At 38.4% G+C, this 23,216-nt stretch overlaps 3 protein-coding genes across 8 annotated transcripts; 1 reads left to right on the plus strand and 2 right to left on the minus strand.

The window, feature by feature from the left end:
• Positions 1-1,261: 1,261 nt before the first annotated feature.
• Positions 1,262-8,606, plus strand: pdzd11 (PDZ domain containing 11). Of its 2 annotated transcripts, none has more exons than XM_004545649.3 (6): positions 1,262-1,409; positions 2,089-2,186; positions 4,123-4,263; positions 4,375-4,473; positions 6,951-7,011; positions 7,589-8,606. In XM_004545649.3, the coding sequence occupies exons 2-6, from the start codon at positions 2,094-2,096 to the stop codon at positions 7,621-7,623; spliced, it is 429 nt and encodes a 142-aa protein (XP_004545706.1). In that variant the 5' UTR covers positions 1,262-1,409; positions 2,089-2,093; the 3' UTR covers positions 7,624-8,606. The 2 variants fall into 2 exon arrangements, with proteins under 2 accessions (XP_004545706.1, XP_004545707.1); XM_004545650.6 differs by lacking the exon at positions 1,262-1,409 and adding an exon at positions 1,451-1,564.
• Positions 8,607-8,908: 302 nt separating this feature from the next.
• stard14 (START domain containing 14) lies at positions 8,909-12,659 on the minus strand. The gene is made up of 6 exons (XM_004545651.5): positions 12,236-12,659; positions 11,968-12,115; positions 11,488-11,591; positions 11,158-11,275; positions 11,011-11,063; positions 8,909-10,170 (listed from the first exon to the last, which is right to left on the minus strand). Exons 1-6 carry the CDS (start codon positions 12,407-12,409, stop codon positions 9,964-9,966), a joined length of 804 nt encoding a protein of 267 aa, XP_004545708.1. The 5' UTR covers positions 12,410-12,659; the 3' UTR covers positions 8,909-9,963.
• Positions 12,660-14,265: 1,606 nt separating this feature from the next.
• rab41 (RAB41, member RAS oncogene family) lies at positions 14,266-22,752 on the minus strand. 5 transcript variants are annotated; one of them, XR_013093571.1, is made up of 9 exons: positions 22,420-22,752; positions 21,254-21,312; positions 20,207-20,260; positions 19,832-19,937; positions 18,803-18,914; positions 18,305-18,398; positions 17,804-17,897; positions 16,331-16,397; positions 16,056-16,126 (listed from the first exon to the last, which is right to left on the minus strand). XR_013093571.1 is itself a non-coding variant. In XM_004545655.6 (8 exons), exons 1-8 carry the CDS (start codon positions 22,496-22,498, stop codon positions 16,062-16,064), a joined length of 636 nt encoding a protein of 211 aa, XP_004545712.1. In that variant the 5' UTR covers positions 22,499-22,746; the 3' UTR covers positions 14,266-16,061. The 5 variants fall into 5 exon arrangements, 4 of the variants coding, with proteins under 4 accessions (XP_004545712.1, XP_012773172.1, XP_004545713.1 ...); XM_004545655.6 differs by lacking the exons at positions 18,305-18,398; positions 19,832-19,937 and adding an exon at positions 19,205-19,310 and having other exon boundaries at positions 14,266-16,126; positions 22,420-22,746; XM_012917718.4 differs by lacking the exon at positions 18,305-18,398 and having other exon boundaries at positions 14,266-16,126; positions 22,420-22,745.
• Positions 22,753-23,216: the final 464 nt, after the last annotated feature.

Raw genomic sequence — 23,216 nt, forward strand, 5'->3', positions numbered from 1 at the left:
ATGGAACTCTTGAAAGCGGTTTCGGTATGCTGACATATTTAAAAGACAAAAAAGAAAAGAACAAAAAAAAACTTGCCATAGTTTTGTTTATCTATCTTGCAAAGTTTCTGTGTTTTCATTCCAATCTGTCAACACGTGTTTCATTTCATTTAATTGCAATGTCCAACTTGCAGAGACCTGAAGCCTTCTTAAACCGTCTCAGTGAACAGTAAACATTGTGCATGATTTACTATCGTCAAAGTCATGTCTGAGTGCTGAAACCATTGTTAATCTACAATAATAAAAAAATTGTTCATGCTTCACTATTTGACTGAAGATAATAAATGCAGTTACAGAGTATGCACTATAAAGCTTTAGCATAATGGAGCCCATATCACGCGTCAAGTTTCTGCAAAGCAGCTTCACACAAACTTTCACACAAAGTGGGTGCATTTCGCAACACACATTTTTCACTTGGTTTTTTTTTCTGCTCAAGTTAGAAAGAAATGCAAACATATGCAACTGTAGTCACAGTTCACATTTAGAATGTGTGTGATCTTAATTTCTGATTATTTTTTCCCCACATAAGATTATATGTAAGAATATGACTATCCAGACACGGGACACGGGGACATAAATGATGAGCAAACATAATAAATATGTCTGTGTAGGTTCTCAGTCATCCATGTCATGGCAGTCTTAAAAATTTGGCTGATAGGATGATGCATATGATCACTAGTAGGTCAACTACCCCCACAGGGTCAACCACCACTAGGGGTAAAATACCTGAGACTCTCCACCTTTTCGAACTGAAGAAGGACCTTGGAGGAGAGGTGAAACTTCTTTTTTCAAGCTCTTAACACCACAATGAATACAGAAGTTTTTGCTGCAATGATAATTATGAAACTGCAAACTTTTTTTTGGTCAGACTGCAAGATATCACCGAGGTGTTTTACTTCCCGGTTGATTTTACAGCTAGCCGCCATTAAGATCTCCATCTGCAAGAGCTTTCAGGAGGTCAATATGCTGCAAAACGTGAGCACTTGTAGGATAAAATGTGAGAGTATGTAGATTTTCTTTTTTACCTTGTAATTTTTTTCACACACGTTTTAAAAAAAAAATTGCAATGGCAGTAAATATTACAAAAAAATTGTCATGTAAATTTTTACTCATTATTCACTTTTTTAAAACTACTTACAACTTCAACTCTGTGATTAGGACCTCTGTAATCAGTGAATAAAACTGTTCAAATACACGAATTCACGCGCTTTGACTTTTGTAGCTGTTCAAAAGTATTCGCGCGAATACTCCACAATGCTGTCGGACCTCTTGAAGTAACTACTCCACACCAGGAGGTGGCGATAACGCACTATAGCTGCCTGCCATTGCTTACAGCAACAAGTTCACACTGCTAGCCCTCTGACTGGCAGGTGAGATACATTTTTGTTGTTTTGTTGCAGTCATTCATGTTTTTCAATGCTAAATGATTCCAGTACCGTTATTTTAAAGTTCCTGTGATAATAATAACGCGTGTCAAAGCGCTTCCCGTTTAATAGAGCGGAGCGAGCTCGTTTACAGTTAAACAGTAAGCTAATCGTTGTGCTAGCTCGTGATGCGTTTGTATGTTATTGCTGTATGAAACTGTCCACTGTGAGATCATTTCACACGTTTATTTTATCTCGCTTCTTCCCCGTGATCCACATGCGTATTTTTTTAAAGGTATTTCTAAGTGTTAGCCATATAACGTCCCTATTCGGACTTGGTGGCTAACCTGTTACAGAGTTGTGAACGCAGCTGTGTTTTAGCTGATGTTTTGGTCTTCTCTGGTCTTTATGCCTTATCTAAAAATGATACATACAAAACCGGGTGTAATAATGTGGGTACATTAATGCCAAACCCCGGTGAATGAAGGCATTGCAGTCATGGAATAGGGACTGACATATTGACTTGAAGTTACGTGTCCGAAACCACAACACAATAGATACACCTGAGCCCTTTAAATCAGCGGTCTGGATTTCAGGGATTTCCCTTTAATTTGTATCAAGCAGTCCAGTGCATCCGTAGTTCATAACAATGAACTGCTATTCTCTTCTCGGTGGGGAATTTTAGCAACCATGGACCAGAAAATTCCCTACGACGATTACCAGCTGCCAGTGGTATTCCTGCCTTCTTATGAGAACCCACCTGCATGGATACCTCCACAGGAGGTATGGCAGATATTAATCCAACTAACCTTTGTGCTTAAATCATGTGCTAAACATTGTGTACCTTATTATATAGTGTATATTTTTATTTTATTTTATTTATGTATTCAACTTTAGTTACGATTTATAAGTTGTGCTTTATTTTTTGGCTGCTCTTACAGTGCCGAAAATTGTATTTGCCCCCTTACTGATTTCTGACTTTAGACCTGTTGAATCAAGAAATCACTTAAATAGAAGCCATCTGACAAAGAGAAGTGGGCCTAACGATCTTAACTAAAAAGCAAAAAGTCAAAAAGTCATCATCTAAAGAAGCTCAAGAAGAGATGAAAATCAAAATAATTGACATTGATCAGTCTGGAAAGAGGTACAAAGCCATTTTAAGGTTCTGGTACTCCAGTGTACCACGGTGAGAATTATCGACAAATGGGAGAAGGCATGCAACTGTGGTGAACCTTCTGAGGAGGGGCTGACCAAGAGTGCACTGATGGCTCATCCAAGAGGTCACAAAAGAACCCAGAACAACATTTAAAAGACTGCAGGCCTCACTTGGCTCAGTTAAGGTCAAAGGTCACGATTAAACAATAAGAAAGGAGAAAACCACTGCTGACTAAAAAGAACACAAAGGCTTGTTTCACATTTGCCATAAAATATTCTTCATGATCCCCAAGACTTTTGGGAAAATGTTGTATGGGCTAATGAGACAAAAACGGAACTTTTTGGAAGGTTTGTCTCTTTACATCTGTCATAAACTAGCAAATCATTTCATAAAAAGCACATCATACCAACAGTCAAACATAGTGGTGGTAGTGTAAATGTCTGAGGCTGCTTTGCTGCTTCAGGAGCTAAACGATGTACTGTAATTGATAGAACCATGAATTCTTCTCTCCACCAGAGAACCCTGAGAGAATGAACAGCCATTAGTCTGTGTACCTGCTAGAGCAAACTTGGGTTATTTAGTAAGATGATGAAACACTCCAGTAAGTCTAACTCTGAGTGGTCCACAAAGAGTGCAAGAGTGAGTCAAAGTTCCTTTACAGTAATGTGAAAGACCCATTGCCAGTTATCATAAACACTTAATTGCACTTCTTGCTGCCAGGGGTGGCACAACCAGTTATTGGGTTTAGGAGGTATCTACTTTTTCACACAGGGCCTTTTTGATATATGACATCATAATCAGATATGCATTTTGTGCTTGGGTTATCTTTCAGTAGCTGTTGCATGTTAAAAATTGTTTCATGTTCTAAAATATGAAGGTGTCACAATTATGGGGGGAAAAAGAAATCAGGAAGTGGCAAATACTTTTTCACAGCGCTGTACCTAAAATATCTACTGGTAATTTTACTGAATACTATTAAGTTTATCTGAGAGTCACAAAGATTCTTGGAGTTTTTTTTCTTGCTACTGCTTTTTGTAGCTTTTAATGGCATCTTCCAGGCCAAGGAATGGGGCTGCCCAATGTAATGTGATAGGTGGTCACATACAGGTTGTAACCTGCAGGTGCATGCACAGTCCTTGTGTCTCCTTGAGGCTTTTCTGTCTGTCATGGTTTCGTAGTTGGCGCCTTTAACTTCTTTTTTTCAGTTAGTGTTTGGGTTTCAGTGAGTTCATGAAGCCTGTCTTATATGCGTTTGGAAATCTGACAAGCAAAGAGGTGTTGGCGCCTGACTGCAAAGGTCAGGACTGTGCAATACCATTAAATGTGCTACAGAAAGCAAATGGGTGGATATTTTTTGTGAATGTTTTTATTTAGATTTTATTATCCCAAAGGAAATACCTTTTTTGTTGTTGTTGTTGCTGATCTGCTTATTTTCCAAACAGGTCATGCTGAATATGTTGAATATGATGCTTGACTCTTATCACATTGTTTTTAAGGCAGAAGAAGCAAACTTAAAGAAGCTAAATATTGCTGGCTGTTCTTCTTCTCTTGGTTCATTTTTAGCGGGTTCATCATCCTGACTATAACAATGAGCTCACACAGTTTCTGCCTCGCACCATTGTGTTGAAGAAGCCTCCAGGAGCGCAGCTGGGCTTCAATATCCGTGGTGGGAAAGCTTCACAGTTAGGGATCTTTATATCCAAGGTGCGTGCACAGCCCTGGTTATTAATGTGGGGGTTTTTTTTTTCTTGCTGTGCTGCTGACTATTTGTTTGCCTATTTTTAATCAATTTAAATCATTTCTGTGTGCTGGCAGGTGGTCCCAGATTCAGACGCCCACAGAGCAGGGCTACAGGAGGGAGACCAGGTTCTTTCAGTGAATGATGTTGATTTCCAAGACATAGAGCACTCAAGAGTAAGTCGAGGCTGAATTTCAAACAGGCTTTATTCAACACATTGTCTCCAGCACACACTTACATATTGAAATCTACTCTATTCATAAATCTGATTTAGTTTAGGTGTATTTCTATTCATGTATGTACAAGAATAACAAATAGCTTCACATACTATGCTGTGCTCTTTAATCTTCAATATAGTCAGAACATATTCAAGGCGGGGTTGCTCAAGTAAACCTATAATGGTGATCACGATAATAATTTTTTGTGTCAATATCAAGCTCACTATTACAAAAAGTAAGTCAACTTTAATTTGGGGGAGTGCGGTATAGGATAATCTAGACATATTGTTTTATTTGTATTTCAAAATTTCAAGAGTTGAAAAAAACTGATACCTATACCCGGGAAAATACTTGATATTGGATACCCTTTTATATACTGTGGGTGAGATTTTTACCCTATTCTGCAACAACAAGAGTATCAGCAATGAGGTAAATTATTAAATTAAATCTAAGTTAGATTTAAAAATATAAGTATTTGAGACAACATTTAGAGATTTTATTCATTTTATTCATTTTTAATTTATTTTCAGAAATATCCCTACACCCTCATTGTTATTTGGTTGAATGTCTCTTAGCAAGTTGCACCTCAACCAGATGCTTTTTATTATTCTTGGATTATTAGTTACACACTCATTCACACATTGTGGCTATACTTGTAAAACAAACTTAACCCTGTCATGAATGTGGTCCTGTTCTTGAATTATTCTGACGGGATATTTGACCACTGTTCTTGGCGGAATTGGAGTTCATTTTTACCATTAAAAATTACCATGACATTTATACTCACAATGAGCATTATATACAAGTGCATCTCAAAAAATTTGAATATTACAAAAAAAAAGTTCATTTGTTTTTGTACCTTCATTCAAAAAATGATGGATTATAACTCATGAAAATCAGAAGTCCACTATCTCAAATTAGTAGAATATTTCAGATCAAAAAAGGATTTGGAATCTTACTATGTCCAGTTTCTGAAAAGTGTGTTCACCTATTCTTTCAGTACTTGGACAATGCTCTGTTTCCATGATTTACTACATCAGTGCAGTGTGACATGGAGGTGATCAGTTTGTGGCACTGCGGAGGTGTTACTGAAGCCCCTGGTTGGCCTGATGGTGTCCTTCAGCTCGTCTGTGTTTTTGTGTTGGGTGTTTGTTATCTTCCTTTTGACAGTATGCCATTGATTCTCTGTGGGATTCAGGTCAGGCGAGACGGCTGGTTATTCAAGCACAGCAATAACATGGTGAGCAAACCATTTGGTAGTTTTGGCATCGTGGGCAGGTGTTAAGTCCTGCTGTAAAAGGAAATTGGCATCTCCATGAATCTTGCCGGCAGTTGGAAGCATCAAGTGCTCTAAAATGTCTTCTTTCAGAGTCTAGGAACTTGATTTCGAAATGAAACAAAAAAAATTTCATGTGAAAAACTTCGAACTAAGCTTTGAACTGATGTCAAAGCTGCTCCTGATGCACTGACACCAGCCTCAGTCCACTCCTTGTGAAGGTCTCCCACCTTCTGGGATGGAGTTATCCTGACAGTCCTCTCAAAGCTGCGGCCATCCCTGCTTGTGGATACTTTCCCACCATGTCATATTTTTTTTTCCCCAGCCAGGTTTCCATTGATATGCTTTGACACAGCACCGACCAGCCAGTCTTTTCAGCACTGGCCTTCTGTGGTTTGCCCTCGTCATGGAAGGCTGTCAGTCAGCAGACTTCCCCGTGATTGTGGTTGCATGAACTGAACGAGATCAAGAAATGCACCTTATTTGTACTATTTGAACCATAATTTGTTCAAACTGAAATTGAAATATTGTTGTAGTTTGAGATGGTGGATTTCTGATTTTCATGAGCTGTAAAGCCATAATGATCAAAATCAAAACAAAAGAGGCTTGAAACTTTTTTTCCTGCATATTTTTTTTCAAGCATGAATGACTTTCTAGAAGAGAATTAAAGTGTAAGCCATTCTGGCCATAATCAAACCGCTGTGAGAATGATGACGCACTAGATGCACCATAATTGTTTTGTGTTCTGTTTTGTTTGTTTAAAATCAGCAATGCTTGAGGAGATGTACATTTTGCTTTTATTTTGAAAAATTCAGTTCCTGTTGCAGCATGTAAATATTTGGACATAATGTGTAAATATTAGCTTTTAAAAAAAAAAAAAAATTTGACATGCAAATGCATGTTGTAGCATTAATGTGCAAATACAGAAAGCATCTACTCACAGATGATTTCTGTATTTGGAAACTTGTCAGGAGGACAGGTTTTTGCTTGTCCTCCTGATCTATCTGCTCTTCCAGTGAAACAGCAGATCTCATACTAAAAAAACGCAAGATTAGGTGGAGCCAAATGTTGCAGTTTTCTTTTTGTTCCATATCTTGTTCATCACAACATTGCATTATATTTTCTGTTTAAGATCATGGATAATGTTTGTCTTCTTCAGGCTGTAGAGATTCTGAAAACTGCGCGAGAAATCCTGATGAGGGTTCGCTTCTTTCCCTACAGTAAGCGTTGGTTTACTCGATTGTATCAGGAGCATGCTGACAACCTAAAAAACCATTTATGTCAACATGTGTTTTTATCTCAACTGTTAAGATGTTTTAGAGAGATGAAGTAAGAAAGAAAAAAAATGTTTTCCTGCAGAATTTGTGTTCATGGGTAGAGATCTTGTAAGATATTATTTTAAGACAGATCTACACTTAATGTCCTTAAATGTCTGAGTCTTGTTTTGCTGTTAGGTTAAGTAAAAGAAATGCTCAGAAGAAACTGTTGTGCTCACTTTGGCTTTGAAAGCAGGTTTTAGTCTGTGCCTTTTACTATTCCTCAGTGTGCTAATACAGCATGAGTTATATATTTAAAACATGCTGAATTTTGCAAGAATTTGAGCATTGTCAGTATGCCATCGTGCCATCGTGCCCACATAATAATAAGATTATCATCTGGCTTATCTGAGTGCAAAAACAAAAGACAATAAAAACTTTAAAGCAGTAAAAACTTTGAGCTATGTCATACTGATACAGAAATGTATAACAGTGTCCATGTCAGTACTCAAATGGTGTCCTTTGTGTGTTGTTTTATCAGACTACCAACGGCAGAAGGAGAGGACCGTACACTAGATGGCAGCAGAGAGAGAGACAAAGACAGAAGGATACTTTACTGCACTTCACTAACATCCTCCCACACACTCTGGCCTCCATTCTGTCTCAGCTCAAAGATGACTAATGCATGACTAACAATCTCATTCAGTCTTTCATGTAAGGAAAATATACATGACGTTAAAGACTGAGTTTCATAGATACTCCTTTCTGCATGCTTCACATGATGAACTCTACTTCGATTGAACATATGGTTAGGAAGTTGTTTCTATGCAGAGCTTTTTTTAAGACTATAAACTAGATTTTACACTATAAATTATAGAACAGATAAATAATAAATATTTTCTAGTCAAGCAAAGGATTTAAAGATGACCTTTCCCATGTTTCCTCAAGCCCTGTTATGATATTTCTGCAGATGTTTGCATATGTGTGGACTAAACCACCATCACTTGATATGAGTTATGGTCACCCGACCTCTGTTGAATTTATGAATATATTGCACAATGCTGTTTTTTCATATTTAGTAAAGATTTGTAATTGTGTACGAAATGCTAAGTGATGTAAATATACATTTCAGTCACTGCTACTGAGGGCTTTGGTACTTCTATGTTCCATGCACGAGTTTTACATAAACTGCGCCTGAGCTGATTTAATGCTGTTGCATAAACTATGTGTCTGAGGTGCCAAATGGTTTACGAGCATGGCTTGTAACGTGCTATTAAAGTGCATAACATTTATCGTAGCGTAGTGGTAAAGCTTGTAATGGGGTGTTATCTGTGAGGAGGCACCAATGTTTGCAGGTTTAATTCAAACCAAAGACAGTCTGGTGCTTTCATAATTTTGGCCTGCATGGTTCAAGATGTGCATAGTCAGTAAAATCTGCAGATCCAACCTCTGGCTGCAAATTAAATCTGCATACAATGGAACATTCATAGAAAACAGTTGAATACCTCTGGATCTTAGTGCATTATGCATTCATACAATAAACTGTACGTTAATAGCTACCAGTTTCATCAAGGTATTGTCTTTATTTCTGCACACTGATCATTTTTATGTAAAAAATTTGTTTGAATGGGTTCAGTATTTGCATTTTTTTTTTATAGAGGTTACGATTACAAAAATCAAGCTCGACTCCTTGACCTTTTCTAGTGTTTGGCTTTGTGCACTTGAAGAACTGGAACCAAAGCTAGAGAAGGACCGGTTTGTTCTGGTGCAAGTAGCAAAACTTGTTTCATCCTTGAAGTCAGTTTCTCTTGAAACTGATTGACTGCATTCCTTTTATTTGACAATTACAATGAGTACAAAAGCTTGTTAACCTTAAGGTTTATTTGAAAAAGAAAACAGAAAAGAAGGAATGCCTTGTAACATTGTTATCATTAAATAGTTTAATATGAAAAAAAAGTCAACCTACAGGGGCTTCATCCCAGGCCATTACTTCATCAATTTACATCAACTTGAAATAAATAAATAAAAAAGCCTTTATGGTCATTCCAATCCTTCAGGTCAACTGATATTCAACTAACAAAATACAATAATTCTGTGTGTATTGTGACTTGGCAATACAACCTAACTGGGAGTTCACTTCAGTGCCTTCCTTGTGGACCAATGAAACTCTACCATTTGTAATAATTTACAATGCAAACACCTTGGTTGCACAACGTCTGAGTAAAGGCAACACACCTTCAAAAAGAGCCTTCCTAATTACAAACCTAAAGACAACCTGCCCCACAAGTTGCTACCTGTACATTATGCTGTGAACATATTAACAAAACCGTGTTTAAGTATAAATTATCACAACGTTACCATCGTTCTGTGTCGACTACAACCCCAAATGAAGATAAAGTGAGCTGAAACAGTTTCAGCTGTTTTCAGACCCGATTCCTTTGCAATATTCTGAAGAGACGTTAGTGTCACAATTCTCCACAGGTGTTTGCCAACTTTCTAATCTTATTTCTATTCACAGTCACTAATAATGACCTGCTAGAAGTCAAGTATATTTCCCTTTCTTCCACTTAAAATTTGTTCATGTAGCTGCAGCTAAAGATCGACTGTCTTTGGTCCAATTGTAAATGTAGTATTGCAAATGTGTCACATTCAAACCCCAAAACCTCTAACCCTGTACAGTGGAAGTTAGCTTAGCTCAACACAGACTGAGGTGATGGCAACTTGATCTGTGCTCATTTCCATCTTGTCAGACAGTTGTAAACACTTCATGCTCTTGCTCATCCTCGAAGGCACACCGATTTAGAACTGGAGGATCTTGGTTACATCACAGAGAGCCGGAGACCTCAAGTCCATCTACAGTCCACCTCTCAATCTCTCCGTCTTTGTCCACCTTTCCTCCCATCACTATCATTCAATTTAGCTGCTGTCCTCCCCTTCGTTAGCATCCAGCTTTGAGCTTTCATCCACATTTTCCAGTGAGTCTGCTCTCTGAATTGACAGCTCAGCGGGGTCCATCATGGGAAGGGTGTTCTGCTCTGGGTGCAGCCAGGGCTTCAAATCGGGGGAATTCTGACTTTTCCAGTTTGAGTATTCCTGTCCCGCCTTGTGCACACTCTTCATTACCTAAAAAGAGAAGCGATGATGCAATTGTTAAAGGACTGCTGCACTCCTCCATTCTCAGTCAACAAAGCTGAAGATAAAGATGGTCATAAAACACTGCGTGGTAGATTACATGGCAAGTAATCTAGTTCTTCAAACAAAACTGAGTATGTAGAGAGAAGGTTTACATTTTGTTTGCCTATGTAGGTTTTTAAATGGATACACTTCTAAAGTCTTTTAAATAAGGTGTTTTGAACGCCTGGTTTTATAATGGTTGTATGCATTTTTTAGACATCGGTAGATTTGATGGTGTAAAGCAATTTAAGTTGTTCTTTTACCCATTTCCAGTCAGATTTATGTGACCTGGAGATACCATATGAAATACTTTCACGCAGACTTTTAGAAATACTTTTCTTGCTGTTGTTCTTGTCTCATTGATAGTTTCTCTCTCTCTCTCACACACACACACACACACACACACATATGGATACACTTTGGTCTAAATAGTTTTAATCTACGGAAAATATGAAACTTGGGTTCTTCCAGGAGGGTGACTGACAGCTTAAGCTGAGATTCTACTTTGTCAGCAGCCTTGTCAGGACAGGCCCTTAAATTGTTTCTATGGTTACCATTGTCACTTAAGACACGTGAAACTTTTCCCCTCCCTTATGAGTGTGCACATGTACACACACACACCCCTCTTGCACGTTTAAAAACCCTTGTGAAAACACACCTAGACTGTCACAGATGCCGATACTGTGCTTATGGATTTAACCATATCACTTACAGCTCTGATGTTTACTACAGGTGAACAAATGTTTAGCAGGAAATGGTCTGTGGAAGAGGTTGTGAATCATTACATACCTTAGGAGCAAGAACTTGGGATGCTTTGTTCACCACCCACTTTGGGAGAGAGCCTAGAAGACACACATTCATCGTAAGAACGCTGCAGAAATGAATCAAGAACTCTAAGTTTGAATGGAACAAAGTAATTGTTGCATATAGTTTTACCTTTGGGGTCTGCTTGTGAAAGATATGTAAAAATGCAACTATTTGGTCCCGTGGCCTTGATATAATATCCCGTCTGGATGGAAACGGCTCTTACGAGGTTGCTGCGAGGAGGGAATTTCTATAATTCAAGGAAAACATTTGCAGAATAATAAGGAACACTATACATTTTTATGGTACTTCTGCACAATGTGACAATGGATAAGGCTAGCTTTAAAAACAATAAATCAGTGCACACATAACAGGACAAAGAGGTGTCAAAGACATGTACAAACAGTATGTGTAGAGGCAATGGTTGCTATGTATCTTGAGTGGATGTAGGAGGTGGCGTACCGGGTGTTTGACTGAGAAGTTAACCATGATGTACTCGTCATCTGTGACCTGCCACGAGCGCAGTGTCACAACATCTCTGTTCTTTAATGGAATTGGACAACGCCCTGCAGAAGGCCAAAATAATAAATAAATAAATAAATAAATAAATAAATAAATAAATAAATAAATAAAGACATAAATAATGTTATACTTTGGCAAGCTTTCTCTGTTAGTTCAGTATTTAGGCTCAACAAGTTTGCCCTTATTATGGCAATAAATACACTGGTGTAACAAGAGGCCATAGATGAGATGAGTCTTCATAGATGAGAGCTGAATCAAGTATATACACACACACACACACACACACACACACACACACACACACACACACACACACTTGTAGTTATTGTATCAGCAAACACAAGATCTCACATCTAATCAGGCCCACACCAAACCACAAACACACACAGAGCATTGCAAGTGATAAGAGTGCTCACTCACATGAGTAGTAGCCCACATCAGCATTAGCAGAGAGCCGGGCAATGTCAAAACTCTCCTGCATAGTTACATCCCACTTCTTGCGGTACCGGCTGTCGTGAAGGACGTCGAACATGGTAGCAGCTGACACATCATTAACTATCATTTTACACTGGGGGAAAACATACAGAGGGTTACAGGACACCACCCACATAGCACGACAGCCTAATAAAACTGATTTATTTTTCAAACGGTATTATAGTTTTTAGATTTGGTGCTAAAGCAAACTCACCTTCATCTTGTGGACTTTAGGTACGTGATTTCCTTTATTCACAGCGCGCACCTCGATCCACACTTGCATCCCATTGTTGTCATACTTATTTTGCCAGTTGTCGGTTGCTAAACACTGTTTTTTGAAGTCAACAAAGACCGCCTCATCGGGTAAAATATTCGAAACCCGAGACATATTCGTCTGTTTTAAAAGAAGCCTTTCTTCTTAAAGAGGAAAAAGAAAAATAATATCCTTCAATCTGATCGCCCCCAGAAAAGTTCAGTCTCTCTGTGCTTTTCCACGGACGAGATTTAAAGCTTCTGCCGACGTGGTGCCCTCGGTGAGAGAGATATATGTCTGCTGATCACCTGTCCAGTTGAGCAAGATTTTTGTGTTGAATTCCTGAGCCATTCCTTCAAACACCTCTCCCGCTGACGTAGAGGTTACTTCCTGAAACCAGGTGTGCGTAAAGGGAAAAAAAAGGTGTGCCCCGCCCTCAGCTGTCAGTGCAGCTACTATAGGTCGAAACTTTAACTAAACTTAAAAAGTATTTTTAGAAAAGAGCAGCCTTACTGGGTGTTATTCTGAGTAAGTATTAACAATACAAACAGGGGTGCACTCACAGTACTCTGCGCATTGTGGGCGGATCAGGGGAGTGGGTAGGTGAGAATTGCTCAGCGTCGATCCATTCTGAGTATCATCACGACTGTGAAAACTAAACAAAAGCACACCTCTAGTAAACTATGAGTGGAATGTTTAAAAAAAAATCTGATTTTCACACTTATATTTGATAGTGGCATTACAGTCTGAACCATTTAGGCTTCTTTGGTTCAAATTAGACCTAGTCTACATTGAATTCCTGACTAAATTGAGCAAATTGAAAGTGTCTTTTCACATGGATATTTAGGGATGTACGGCCTGTCTCATCTTGAAAAAACAAAACACCCAACTCTACCACGTGCAAGCAAAACAGGTTTTGAAATCTGTTGAAGAATTTGTTTTATCCACTTATTTAGCAGAAAGTAATGGATGGATGGCTTTTCTTATTCAGCCAGTTTCCTAGACTTGTATCCAACCCAAAGAGCAAATCTTATATAGTACAATTAGGTGAAGATCTCCAATGAGAAAAAGGTTTTTTGTAAAAGACTAGGCTTAACCCACGTCTGGGAAAAGCAGTCATCTGAAGCAGTGAGGACTGTGCACCATGAATATAGGATGCAGAAAAAGATGGTTCTTCTTACTGTACCAACATCCTAACACCAAGTCTTAAGCCCCCAACAGCCCTTAGAACACGTCTGTTGAAAATGCAAGCTGAGATTTGTTAGTGTTGTACCAAAGCTGTGTTCAAGTATTGCATAAAGTATTATTAAGAAATGTCTCTCTACTGCATACAACTTGGAATAAGTGAAGGTTTTTCCAGAACCTTCTGCTCTGGACACATAATACTCAAGGATGAGAGTAATAATCTATCTGTAGCAGGATTATTGGAAATAAAATTTCATTTACATTCTTTAGTTAGATATTAGCAGATTTGTGCAATGCAGTGTCATGCTCACATTTGACCACACCTAACTGTTATAACATTTTACAACTGTGATGTGTTACATAGTTTCAATGGTGACGTGTGACACACCTATGTATAACCGGCTCAGGTGCTGTGACTCATTTAGAACTTTATTAACCTCCTAGGACCTGGCGTTCACATATGTGGACATCACATTTTGGGTTAGTTAGACCAAAATACTCAATTTTGCTCTACAGGGGCCTGATATCCACTTACGAGGACATTATACTGCTACTGTTCTATCGAAATTTTAAACAAATATCCTCATATGTGGCTCTCATTTTTCTTAGAAACAAAAATCAGGTAAAAAAAAAAAATCTGGTCATTCTTTGTTTTTACATTCATCGGGTCCCAATATGCCCAGATATCAAAGAGAAATCAAAAATGCATGCTGTGGAAGAGTTCGGGTCTTAGGAGGTTAATGAACAGAATTAATATGACTGTTGCCATAAAATAGTGAGTTTTAAAAACAAAATGAACACAGAGGTTAAATTTTGGTGAAATATCTTTATTTTACTCCATGTGATAAGCCTACACTTGTTGTCATTAACTCTCCTTTTTATACATAAGATAGTAATAGTACAGTATTCACACAAACATTGCTAAACACGAGTAGACATATTTCAAATGGACAGACACAATTCAGAATAGCACAAAGCTGAGTATTTAGTAATAGAAGAGCTGCTCATGTTAAAACGGTTGTTCGCGTTGCAATTTAAATACCTTAACTTTCAAATCCATTTTTTAAAAACGCTGGACATTTAAAAAAAAAAGCTACAGCAAACGATCAGTGTCTTTTGTTGTGCTATGGCTGGTTAGTTGGTTTGGGAGATGGTGTAGGCTTTAACTGTGACTGTAAATCAAGCAACAGACCACACCGGCAAAAAAACACCCCCCCCCCCCCAAACTCACTAGGCGTAAATGTCACCTGTAGGTGGCGCCTCAGCAAACACGCAAACAATAAATAAAATAAAACTTTAAAACATGCGTATCGGCATCTGTACTTTTGGTCACGCGTACAATGTTAGCTGTATGTCCAAGTTACAAAATAAATAAACCAACAGTCCTACACAGGCAATAGCAATACAGCAAAAGATATGGCAACTAACGTCTGCACTTTTTTTACAGCAAGGGTGTTAGTAAGCTTTAGCTGTATCTGAGGACATCTATCTACCAGCTCTACAAACAACTAGTGAAGCCATGAACCAGTCAGCAGGCTTCTCTGATATTTTACAATATTGTGGCTTGATTCAGTGCACAACGTTGGTGAACAAACAAGCAAGGCATCTGTGTTCTTATCCATGGAAATCCTGCGGGGTGAGCATGCTGCATGTTGTTGCAATAGTGTAATCAACACAACACAAATCGTCGATGAGATGGTGACCAAAGTGACAACTCTCCATCGACGTGGAAAAACTGATTTTCATAGTATTAGGGGACCATCTACTCAGAATGCCTCCTCAGACATGTTAGTACAATGCAGAGCTCATTCAACAACATATAAACTTTTAGGTTAGTAGGCTTTCTAATTTGTTTGGGCTGGTTTCCCTTTTACAATGGATATCCATTTCCTTATTACACATCCTTCTGCAGTACTGTTAAATACAAATTTGTGTTAATCCGGTCCGCTTACACACTTGTATTTGGCAATGTAAGCTCGCAGACGTGTTAGGTATAAGTAGTTCCACTGACACAATGAAAAGGGTTTACTTGAGCCTAATGTGGTAATATAATGTTTTGCAATGATAACAGTTCACTGGTTGAGAGCCAGTCGTTACTTCCTCAAAATAAGACAAAGTCGACAAATGATAAGCCGTTTAGGAGACAGAACTCTCCATTTGAAACAAAAACAAAAGGATAGGCAGAGAACTCAACCTTGTAGAGTCATTTAAATAATCCCAAGCAGTTTTACTTTACAACAACAAGAGTAACAGCACTAAGATTCTAAACTGTGCAATAACTCAAGAGCAGTTAGCTATGTCAGTCTGCAATCCTATATAATGCCATGCAACTGGATGAAAATCTGAACATATCAATTAACTTATTCCTTGTTTTAAATGTTTACTTTTGAACCATTTTTTCCCCAAATAATTTGTTTCAATACAGTAATGCACATCCACACGGTTACTCTGAAAAGTCACTGAGTTGAAAAGGGAAAAAAAAGAAGAAAAAAAAAAGACAGGTCCTCCATCCCGATGGCCGTGTGCCAAGGGTGGAGGAAAGTGGCCACTGAGAGACAAGCTGTTGGTGGGGAGGAGACAGGCTGGCAGGGGCTGAGGTGTACTAGCATGAGCAGCTGCTCTCAGTTACAGTCATCTCTGGCTGTTTCTCCAATTTGATGTCGATCACTGAAAGAAGTTAGTTAAGTAACACTTCACATGAATTGCAGATTTCACTTCTTTTTTCTTTTTTTTTTGCAGTGCCTTTCATTCTCTGCATTCTTTCCAGTCAACTAAGTCGCAGTCAGTGCTAAGTTACAAATATTTTTAAAACTGTGGCATGACAAAAGGTATGGCAGCAATTTCTGCGCAAAAGCAACTCAAAAAGGATACTGTCCTCTTTGCTTTTCTCTGGTGTGCTATCCATCCCAGGCAATGCAGCAGCAACGCGTCGGAACAGCTGCAAAACAGTAAGAAAAATTAAACATTTGAAAGGAACAATTTGGTAAATAAAATGTAGTAGTTTAAGTAGCAAAAAACACAAGACAGTCCTGTGAAAAGAAAAACTCTCACAGGTCTTTACGCAGTCCTGTAAAAAACTAAGAGCTAATTTCTGTTGTACACTTGCTGATGTGCTTGGGATCGTTGTCCTGCTGAATGACCCAGTTTTAGTCTTTGGACAGATGGCCTCATATTTGATTCAAGAATAATTTGTTTACAGAGAAGTTCATGGTGGACTTGATGGCTCCAAGGTATCCTGGTCCTGTGGCTACAAGACAAGTCCAAGTCATCACCCCTCCACCACCATGCTTGACAGTTGGTACGGGGCGTTTGTTTTTCGCATAATGTGGCACAACGCTTTACGGCCAAATCTCTACACTTTGGTCCCATCTGCCCAAAGGACATTGCTCCACAGATTTAGCGGTTTGTTCTTATACAACTTTGCAAACTAAACTATGCTCCTTCTGGGAACCTTCAAAATAAGTCACCCCCCCAAAATGTCCTATCATATATCTTTCAGCATTGAACATGCTAACCAATGTCTAGAGTCTGACATGTAGCTCTTGAGTTTTTTCAGTTTATCTAAACATTGCACGGTCTGTCCCTTTAGTGGAAGACTGTGGCATTGTGTTAACACATTTCAATGTTCCAGACCTCACAGAGGTTCTCACATTTGCTGATCATCATTTCATCAAGTGCATTTCATAAGCAGCACCTGGCTGCTACTCAGCCTCTTTATTCCTATTGAAGCAGTAAGAGTGAAATTACTTTTTCACAGGACTGTACAGTACATTTTCTACAGATGTAGCAGGAAACTGTTTATACTCAAATCTCCAGAAATGTGTTTTTATTTACATGTTTACTTAAGGCCCCAACACTAAGGCACTCACACTGAAACAAAGCCCCTGGCATCCTAAAGAAGTGAGATATTTCAGTCTTGATGATAAATTTTTGATTCCAAACAGCCAAATACAGTCATACATTAGAGTTAGATAGATTATCATGGAAAGTACTGAAAATCTGGTAACAATACAGTTTATCATATTACCAAACCCTAGATGGTAGTCAATGGGCAGTATGTAATTAAATTATAGCTAGTTATCTCTAAATATTGCATTTCATTGAATAAACACAAGTGGTAGTCAAAGCAACGATACAGTCATCTGCTGAGAAAATCTATTATATTCATAGAAATGTTTTAGCAAATCAGACAGAGTACTGGGAAATAAAGGCAGTTGCAATAAACCTGCGCAGAGCAACTGCACTGAAAAGTCTGTGTGGACAAAGCTACGACAGGTCATGATGAGCCACGAGGGGGGACAGAGTAGAATTAGCTCAACTACCCTGAGAAAACGGAATCGCTACCTGTTTGACATTGTAGCCAGTCTTTGCGCTGGTTTCAATGAACATGACATTCAGTTCCTTAGCTCTCTGCTCGCCCTCCTCCGTGGTGATCTGTCTGCTCCGGTAAAAGCAGAAGGATGGAGATGGCCGAACAGACAGATATGGAAAGAAACCGCAAAGAGGACAGGCCAGAAGAAAAGAGAAGAGATGGAGAGAAGGACAAAGAGAGCTCAGCAATGAATCTTGTTTGGAGTGAAGAAGAGAGTGGTTAGTTTATAAGGCGGACAGAGACAAAGGGACAGAGGCTGCTGTGCTGAGTAAAGACGAAACAGCATAAAATCCACTCCGAAGGTCAATGATTCATTCAACAGCCACACTCTAATCCATTAAATGATCGAAGACATGGAGGAGCTTCACACCCCAGATGTCACAGGCGGGCCTCCCTAACCTCTGAGACAGTATGAGCCTTGCTTGAAACGGGATAATTTGTCACCATTACACCTGCTCCTGCTGAACACCAACCTGTTTGACGTTATAGCCAGCCTTGGCACTGGTCTCTATGTACATCACATTGAGCTCACGAGCTTTCCTCTCTGCCGCCTCAACAGAAACTTGCCTGCCATGGTCCCGGGAAGGGTAAGGTGAGGGTGAAGGATGGAAGTGTGGTGTTTTTAGGGGAAAACACAAAAAAATATTCAAAATGACATGAAGAGAAAAAACGTAAGGCAAAAGAAAAAAAAAGGCAAAACAGAAATATGATCAAAGTATAAATAAAAAAAAACCCCAATATAAATAAAAGTATTTAAATAACTCATAGAAAGGCTGAAGTATGCAACATTACAAGGAAATAATAAAAGTAAAAACTGGATGAGATGCACTGAAGGGAAGTGGGATTCCAGGCTTTGGCAGAGTTTATGCTACACAAAGATACCTGTTTTGTAAATGCACTAGGATCCATTTATCAATCTTTGTAAATAGAACAAGAAAACAATCATTCGCGCTTATCTCACAACCATGTACCTTTTATCCGCCAAGTCTGTTTTGTTCCCGACGAGCATGATAATGACATCACTTCCTCTCTCTGTTCTAACATCATCAATCCACTTTGAGGTTTGCTGGAAAGAATTAAGATCTGCAAATGGGGTGAAAACAAGCAACAAAATACAAAATCATTATACACATCAGCCACATGTGCCCCAAAATACATGAAACATCTGTTACAATACATTCAGTTAAAAGCCTAGAGAAAAGCCTAATCTTATATAAGAAAAACCTGTAGTTATGTGTTAGTGAGCAGGAGTATTCAGAAGAAAAAGCTTGGAGAAGAAGTGTATTTTGTATTAGTGTACTAGCAGAAATAAAGAGCTTCCTTCCTATTACTCTAGAGCCCTACAGAATGGTTAGAGGACAGCCCTGACTCACTGGTGATGTCATAAACAACCACAGCAATGGTAGAATCACGGATGTAGCTGGGAATTAGGCTACGAAAACGCTCCTGTCCAGCAGTGTCCCAAAGCTGGAGCCGGACCTGAGGATTGGAATTGCAGAAGAAGAAATTGACAAAAAAAAAAAAAAGTCGAGATAAAGGGCAGCAAAGGGAAGGATGAGAATGTGGAGAACAGGACAGACATAAAAAGAATTGCAAGCCAAGCAGTAAAGAAGAGAATGACCTTTAAATGGAGGAATTGCGAAGAATCATTCAAATGCAGAAGGCTCAAAGATGACGGGTGTTATGCAAATGTGAAAGTAGGCCCTGCTGAATCATTATTTAGGCAGCTCTCACAGGATTTCTGCTCATGAAGTGACATCGGCAGACATCTTTTTCATTATTCTTCAAGTAAGACTTATAACTATTAGCATTTACACTCCCCTGGACACTGCTGGAGAAATGCTTTTGAATCACTACACCTAATACAAACAGTATCTGAAATATACCCTAACATGCTATCCAGCGGGTTTGCTAGGCTCATTGGTGCTTTTGATTTTGTTTTTTGCCCTTCCACATACTAAGTGAAGGACAAGGAGGAGAGGCAAAGCCACAATACCTACTGGCTATGTCATAAACCACCACAGCGGCGGCTGAGTCGCGGATGTAACTGGGGATGAGGCTGCGGAAACGCTCCTGTCCGGCTGTATCCCAGAGCTGCAGCCGGATCTGTGGCCAGCCACGAAACAAATGTGGGAACATGGGGGCAATTCATGATCCAGCCAGGGGATGGAAGGAAAACAAAATCTTGAAATAATGATGGGAACTAAAAACACGATCACATGTTCAACAAAATGAGTGAAAAAACAAAACAAAAAACTAGGATAATCTATAAACAATGTGGAATGGTGTGATAATAAGCAGAAGCATGCTTCTATGGCAGTTTTAATACCTGACCAGTTGGAATGATGTAAATTACAGTAACACACTGGGCTTACCGTGCGATCTTCCAGATACATAGTTTTTGACAAAAAGTCAATGCCAATTGTTGCCTGTAAAACAAACACTTCAATTAAACAGTGTTACCAGCAAGTTAAATGTATTACATACATTTAAAGAATCGTTACCTACATTATATGTTAAAAACATATTTTATTGACCTTTTTCATAACATAGCTAAAAAATGTCCAGAAAGAACAAAATTATCAAGTATTGTGATAGCGGTTTTGTGTGAAGATGCTTTAGATAGGAGTTCATCTGTAGCTGGACTTGACATAAACAGATGATAGTTCTTTCTTTTTCCTTCTGTCATGATTTTTGTACTTAAATCTGAGGCTGATGATTTAGTTAATTTGCCTTACATGTAGATTCTTATATCAGGAGTTTGTCATTTAAACTCTAAATGAGCCAAATAAAGATAAACTACTACTACTTCTACTGACATTTAGACTTGTCACACAGGTAGCGCTCATAATCTAATCAGTGGAATGCACTCACATGCTTCCTAACATCCGGAGTAAGTGATTTTTGTAGCAAGCCCTTTGTGTGTTGCAAACATTCTACTCTGGTTGACTGGTGAAACATAATGGTTTCGGCAATTTGAAGTAACCCGTTATTCATGTTTCGTTATACACTTCACAGAAGGTAAAACCTCAGGGGCTTAGCTAGCAAGCTGATCGCAAAAATGGACACTATATTTACCATATTTACAAGAATGTGAATAGACAGATTACTAAATGCAAATTCCCTATGCCAAATACAATTAAACTAAATGATCCCATAATTTCCTCAGGGATTAATAAAGTATTGTTTTGTGTTAATTTTTTTTAATTGTCCAATTTAAATTTGTCTAAATATTTACAAGTATCAGCTACTGACATGATAAATTGGTCTATTTTATTCTATTTTAACTGTCACATATGTTATTAGATGATCAGTCGCATTGAAACTGTTCGCTCGTTTTTTATTACACCTGTGCTTGTGGCAAAAATGTCAGTTTTCAGACAAAAATGACTACACAAATCCCTGTTATAACTTCTTTTTACCTGGTAAGTGTTGTCAAAACTGTCATACATAAACCTGGTGATGAGTGAGGTTTTCCCAACTGTACAGAAAAAACACAGTCACTTTAGTAACACAAGAGGTATTCCAGGGAATTCAAGCCTAAAACCACCACTCAAATGGTAAATTTAAAAATTATATAATTGTGTAATTAAGTCTGTATTCAATGAAGAGATATAGAAGAAAAATGAGTCGGTGACATCACACGGTGAGTAAACTGCTATTACCACTGATGCAGTGTGGACGACTGAACCCACACGCTGAGCTGGCAATATGGGTGGAGCCACAAAATCTGGAAAATTAAAATGTATTCGACCCCTGACAGCTGGCTCGTAATACCATACTGTATCAATTACACGACACAAACATTACTAACAACAAGCCACGTTTTGCAATGTCAGGGTCAGTCTCCGAACCTGAGCAAAAATAATGGCAATGAAGGAAAAAGGCCGACTGGTGCGAAACCACCGGTCGACGTGGCTTGTTCAAGATGCTGCAGCAGGAAGCTAACAGCCAAACAACTATACACCGACAAACAGACGGTTTAAATTAATTATTGAGATTTTCTGTTTGAAGCCTGTGATCTGTAACAGACTTAGAGCAACTATGTAAGTCTTTAAAGTGCGCAAGCGAGCGTCAACATTGACGTTTTAGCCCAATAGAGCTAACTAACTGCTAGCTACAAGCAGAAGTAACGTGCTAACAACGAACCTCCATCACAAACTAATGGGAGGAACAATGACAATGCCCATTGACTCATTTCGTTAATTTTTAATATGTGGATAAATTTTGAATACAGCTGCTACGACACAATAATTTGTCATATTCTTGCCCTCTTTTAAGGCACAAAACAAGCTAGTTTAGCGATCTATCTCAAGCTAATGGTAGCTATTCAATGACATCATCACCGGGGAGAAAAATCGGTAGGTTAATAATCTTTGTCATGCTCTAATATCCTTTGTTGACCTTGCAAAATTAACAGATTGTCCCGTATCATTCCTGGTCACTAATATACACTACATGACTGTACCATACCGTGCAATTTTAAGCTAACACCACAAAGCTAGTTAGCTGATCTTGCCAGTTTTCCCAACATTTCCTTTCATCTGACCAAATTAACGCTTCTCTAAGTACTTCGTGCCCATCTTACCACTCTGTTCGCCCAGAAAGACGAGCTTGAACTTTCGTAAGGGGTTGCCAAACTCTCCGCCGCCGGTCGTGGTTGACATTTTGTCAAAAAAAATAAACAGCTTACTAGCTGACTTGGCTAATGATGTGATGTCTAGACCAGAGAGGACCAAGCCGTGTATCCTTATCCTACACTAGCCAGCGCTATTGTTTTCTGAAACATACAGCAGTGGAAATAGCGCCTTCAAGTGGCAAACACAGAGAGACAACAAAAATGGCAAAGTTAAGAAAGGCCTTGCAATCATGATTACCATTCTATTGCAATATTTGCAGGTTGAAAAATCTGCAGAAACAATAAATACATAATTTAAATGCATTTGTTTACAGGGAGCGTAAATGTTTACACAGGACATTTTACAACTGCAGGAAATTTTCTGTAATATATTCATTCAGTCAAATTAACTCGTGGAACCATGTTACTTTCATTTTTAACAATTATTTTAAATAAAATAATTTGTGTAGTTTATTTAAGCAAATATTTGAAAATAAAGAAAAAATAATAAATAGGATAAAATCCCAAAAAATAAATTCTGAATAAATTGCATGATGGGCAGTTGGGCAGAATAGATTTCAAATTAATATAAATGAAATCTTATGTGAAATTGAGCATTCAGTATGAGGGTGACTGTTTTCCACTTAATGGTCAACAGTTAGGTAAACAACTTTTTCAGCATTGGTAACAAGGCTGCATCAAGCTGACAAGTCATTTGATCTGTAGCAAACAGCAACTGAAATATCTAATAAAAAAGTTTATTATTT

This window comes from Maylandia zebra, linkage group LG2 (assembly GCF_041146795.1).
Source record: "Maylandia zebra isolate NMK-2024a linkage group LG2, Mzebra_GT3a, whole genome shotgun sequence".
In the NCBI taxonomy this organism is placed as follows: domain Eukaryota; kingdom Metazoa; phylum Chordata; class Actinopteri; order Cichliformes; family Cichlidae; genus Maylandia; species Maylandia zebra.

Bases quoted from the DNA above. Each gene is read 5' to 3' on its own strand.
- pdzd11 (XM_004545649.3), top strand. From the start codon at position 2,094: ATGGACCAGAAAATTCCCTACGACGATTACCAGCTGCCAGTGGTATTC. The intron at 4,264-4,374 runs GTGCGTGCACAG...GTGTGCTGGCAG, and splicing joins TAGGGATCTTTATATCCAAG to GTGGTCCCAGATTCAGACGC. The intron at 7,012-7,588 runs GTAAGCGTTGGT...TTGTTTTATCAG, and splicing joins GGTTCGCTTCTTTCCCTACA to ACTACCAACGGCAGAAGGAG.
- stard14 (XM_004545651.5), bottom strand. From the start codon at position 12,409: ATGTCTCGGGTTTCGAATATTTTACCCGATGAGGCGGTCTTTGTTGAC. The intron at 11,592-11,967 runs GTGAGTGAGCAC...GGCCTTCTGCAG, and splicing joins TGATGTGGGCTACTACTCAT to GGCGTTGTCCAATTCCATTA. The intron at 10,171-11,010 runs GTATGTAATGAT...TTCTCTTTTTAG, and splicing joins CCCAAGTTCTTGCTCCTAAG to GTAATGAAGAGTGTGCACAA.
- rab41 (XM_004545655.6), bottom strand. From the start codon at position 22,498: ATGTCAACCACGACCGGCGGCGGAGAGTTTGGCAACCCCTTACGAAAG. The intron at 21,313-22,419 runs GTAAGATGGGCA...TTTTCTGTACAG, and splicing joins CTTTCTGGGCGAACAGAGTG to TTGGGAAAACCTCACTCATC. The intron at 18,915-19,204 runs GTGAGTCAGGGC...CCCCATTTGCAG, and splicing joins GGTTGTTTATGACATCACCA to ATCTTAATTCTTTCCAGCAA.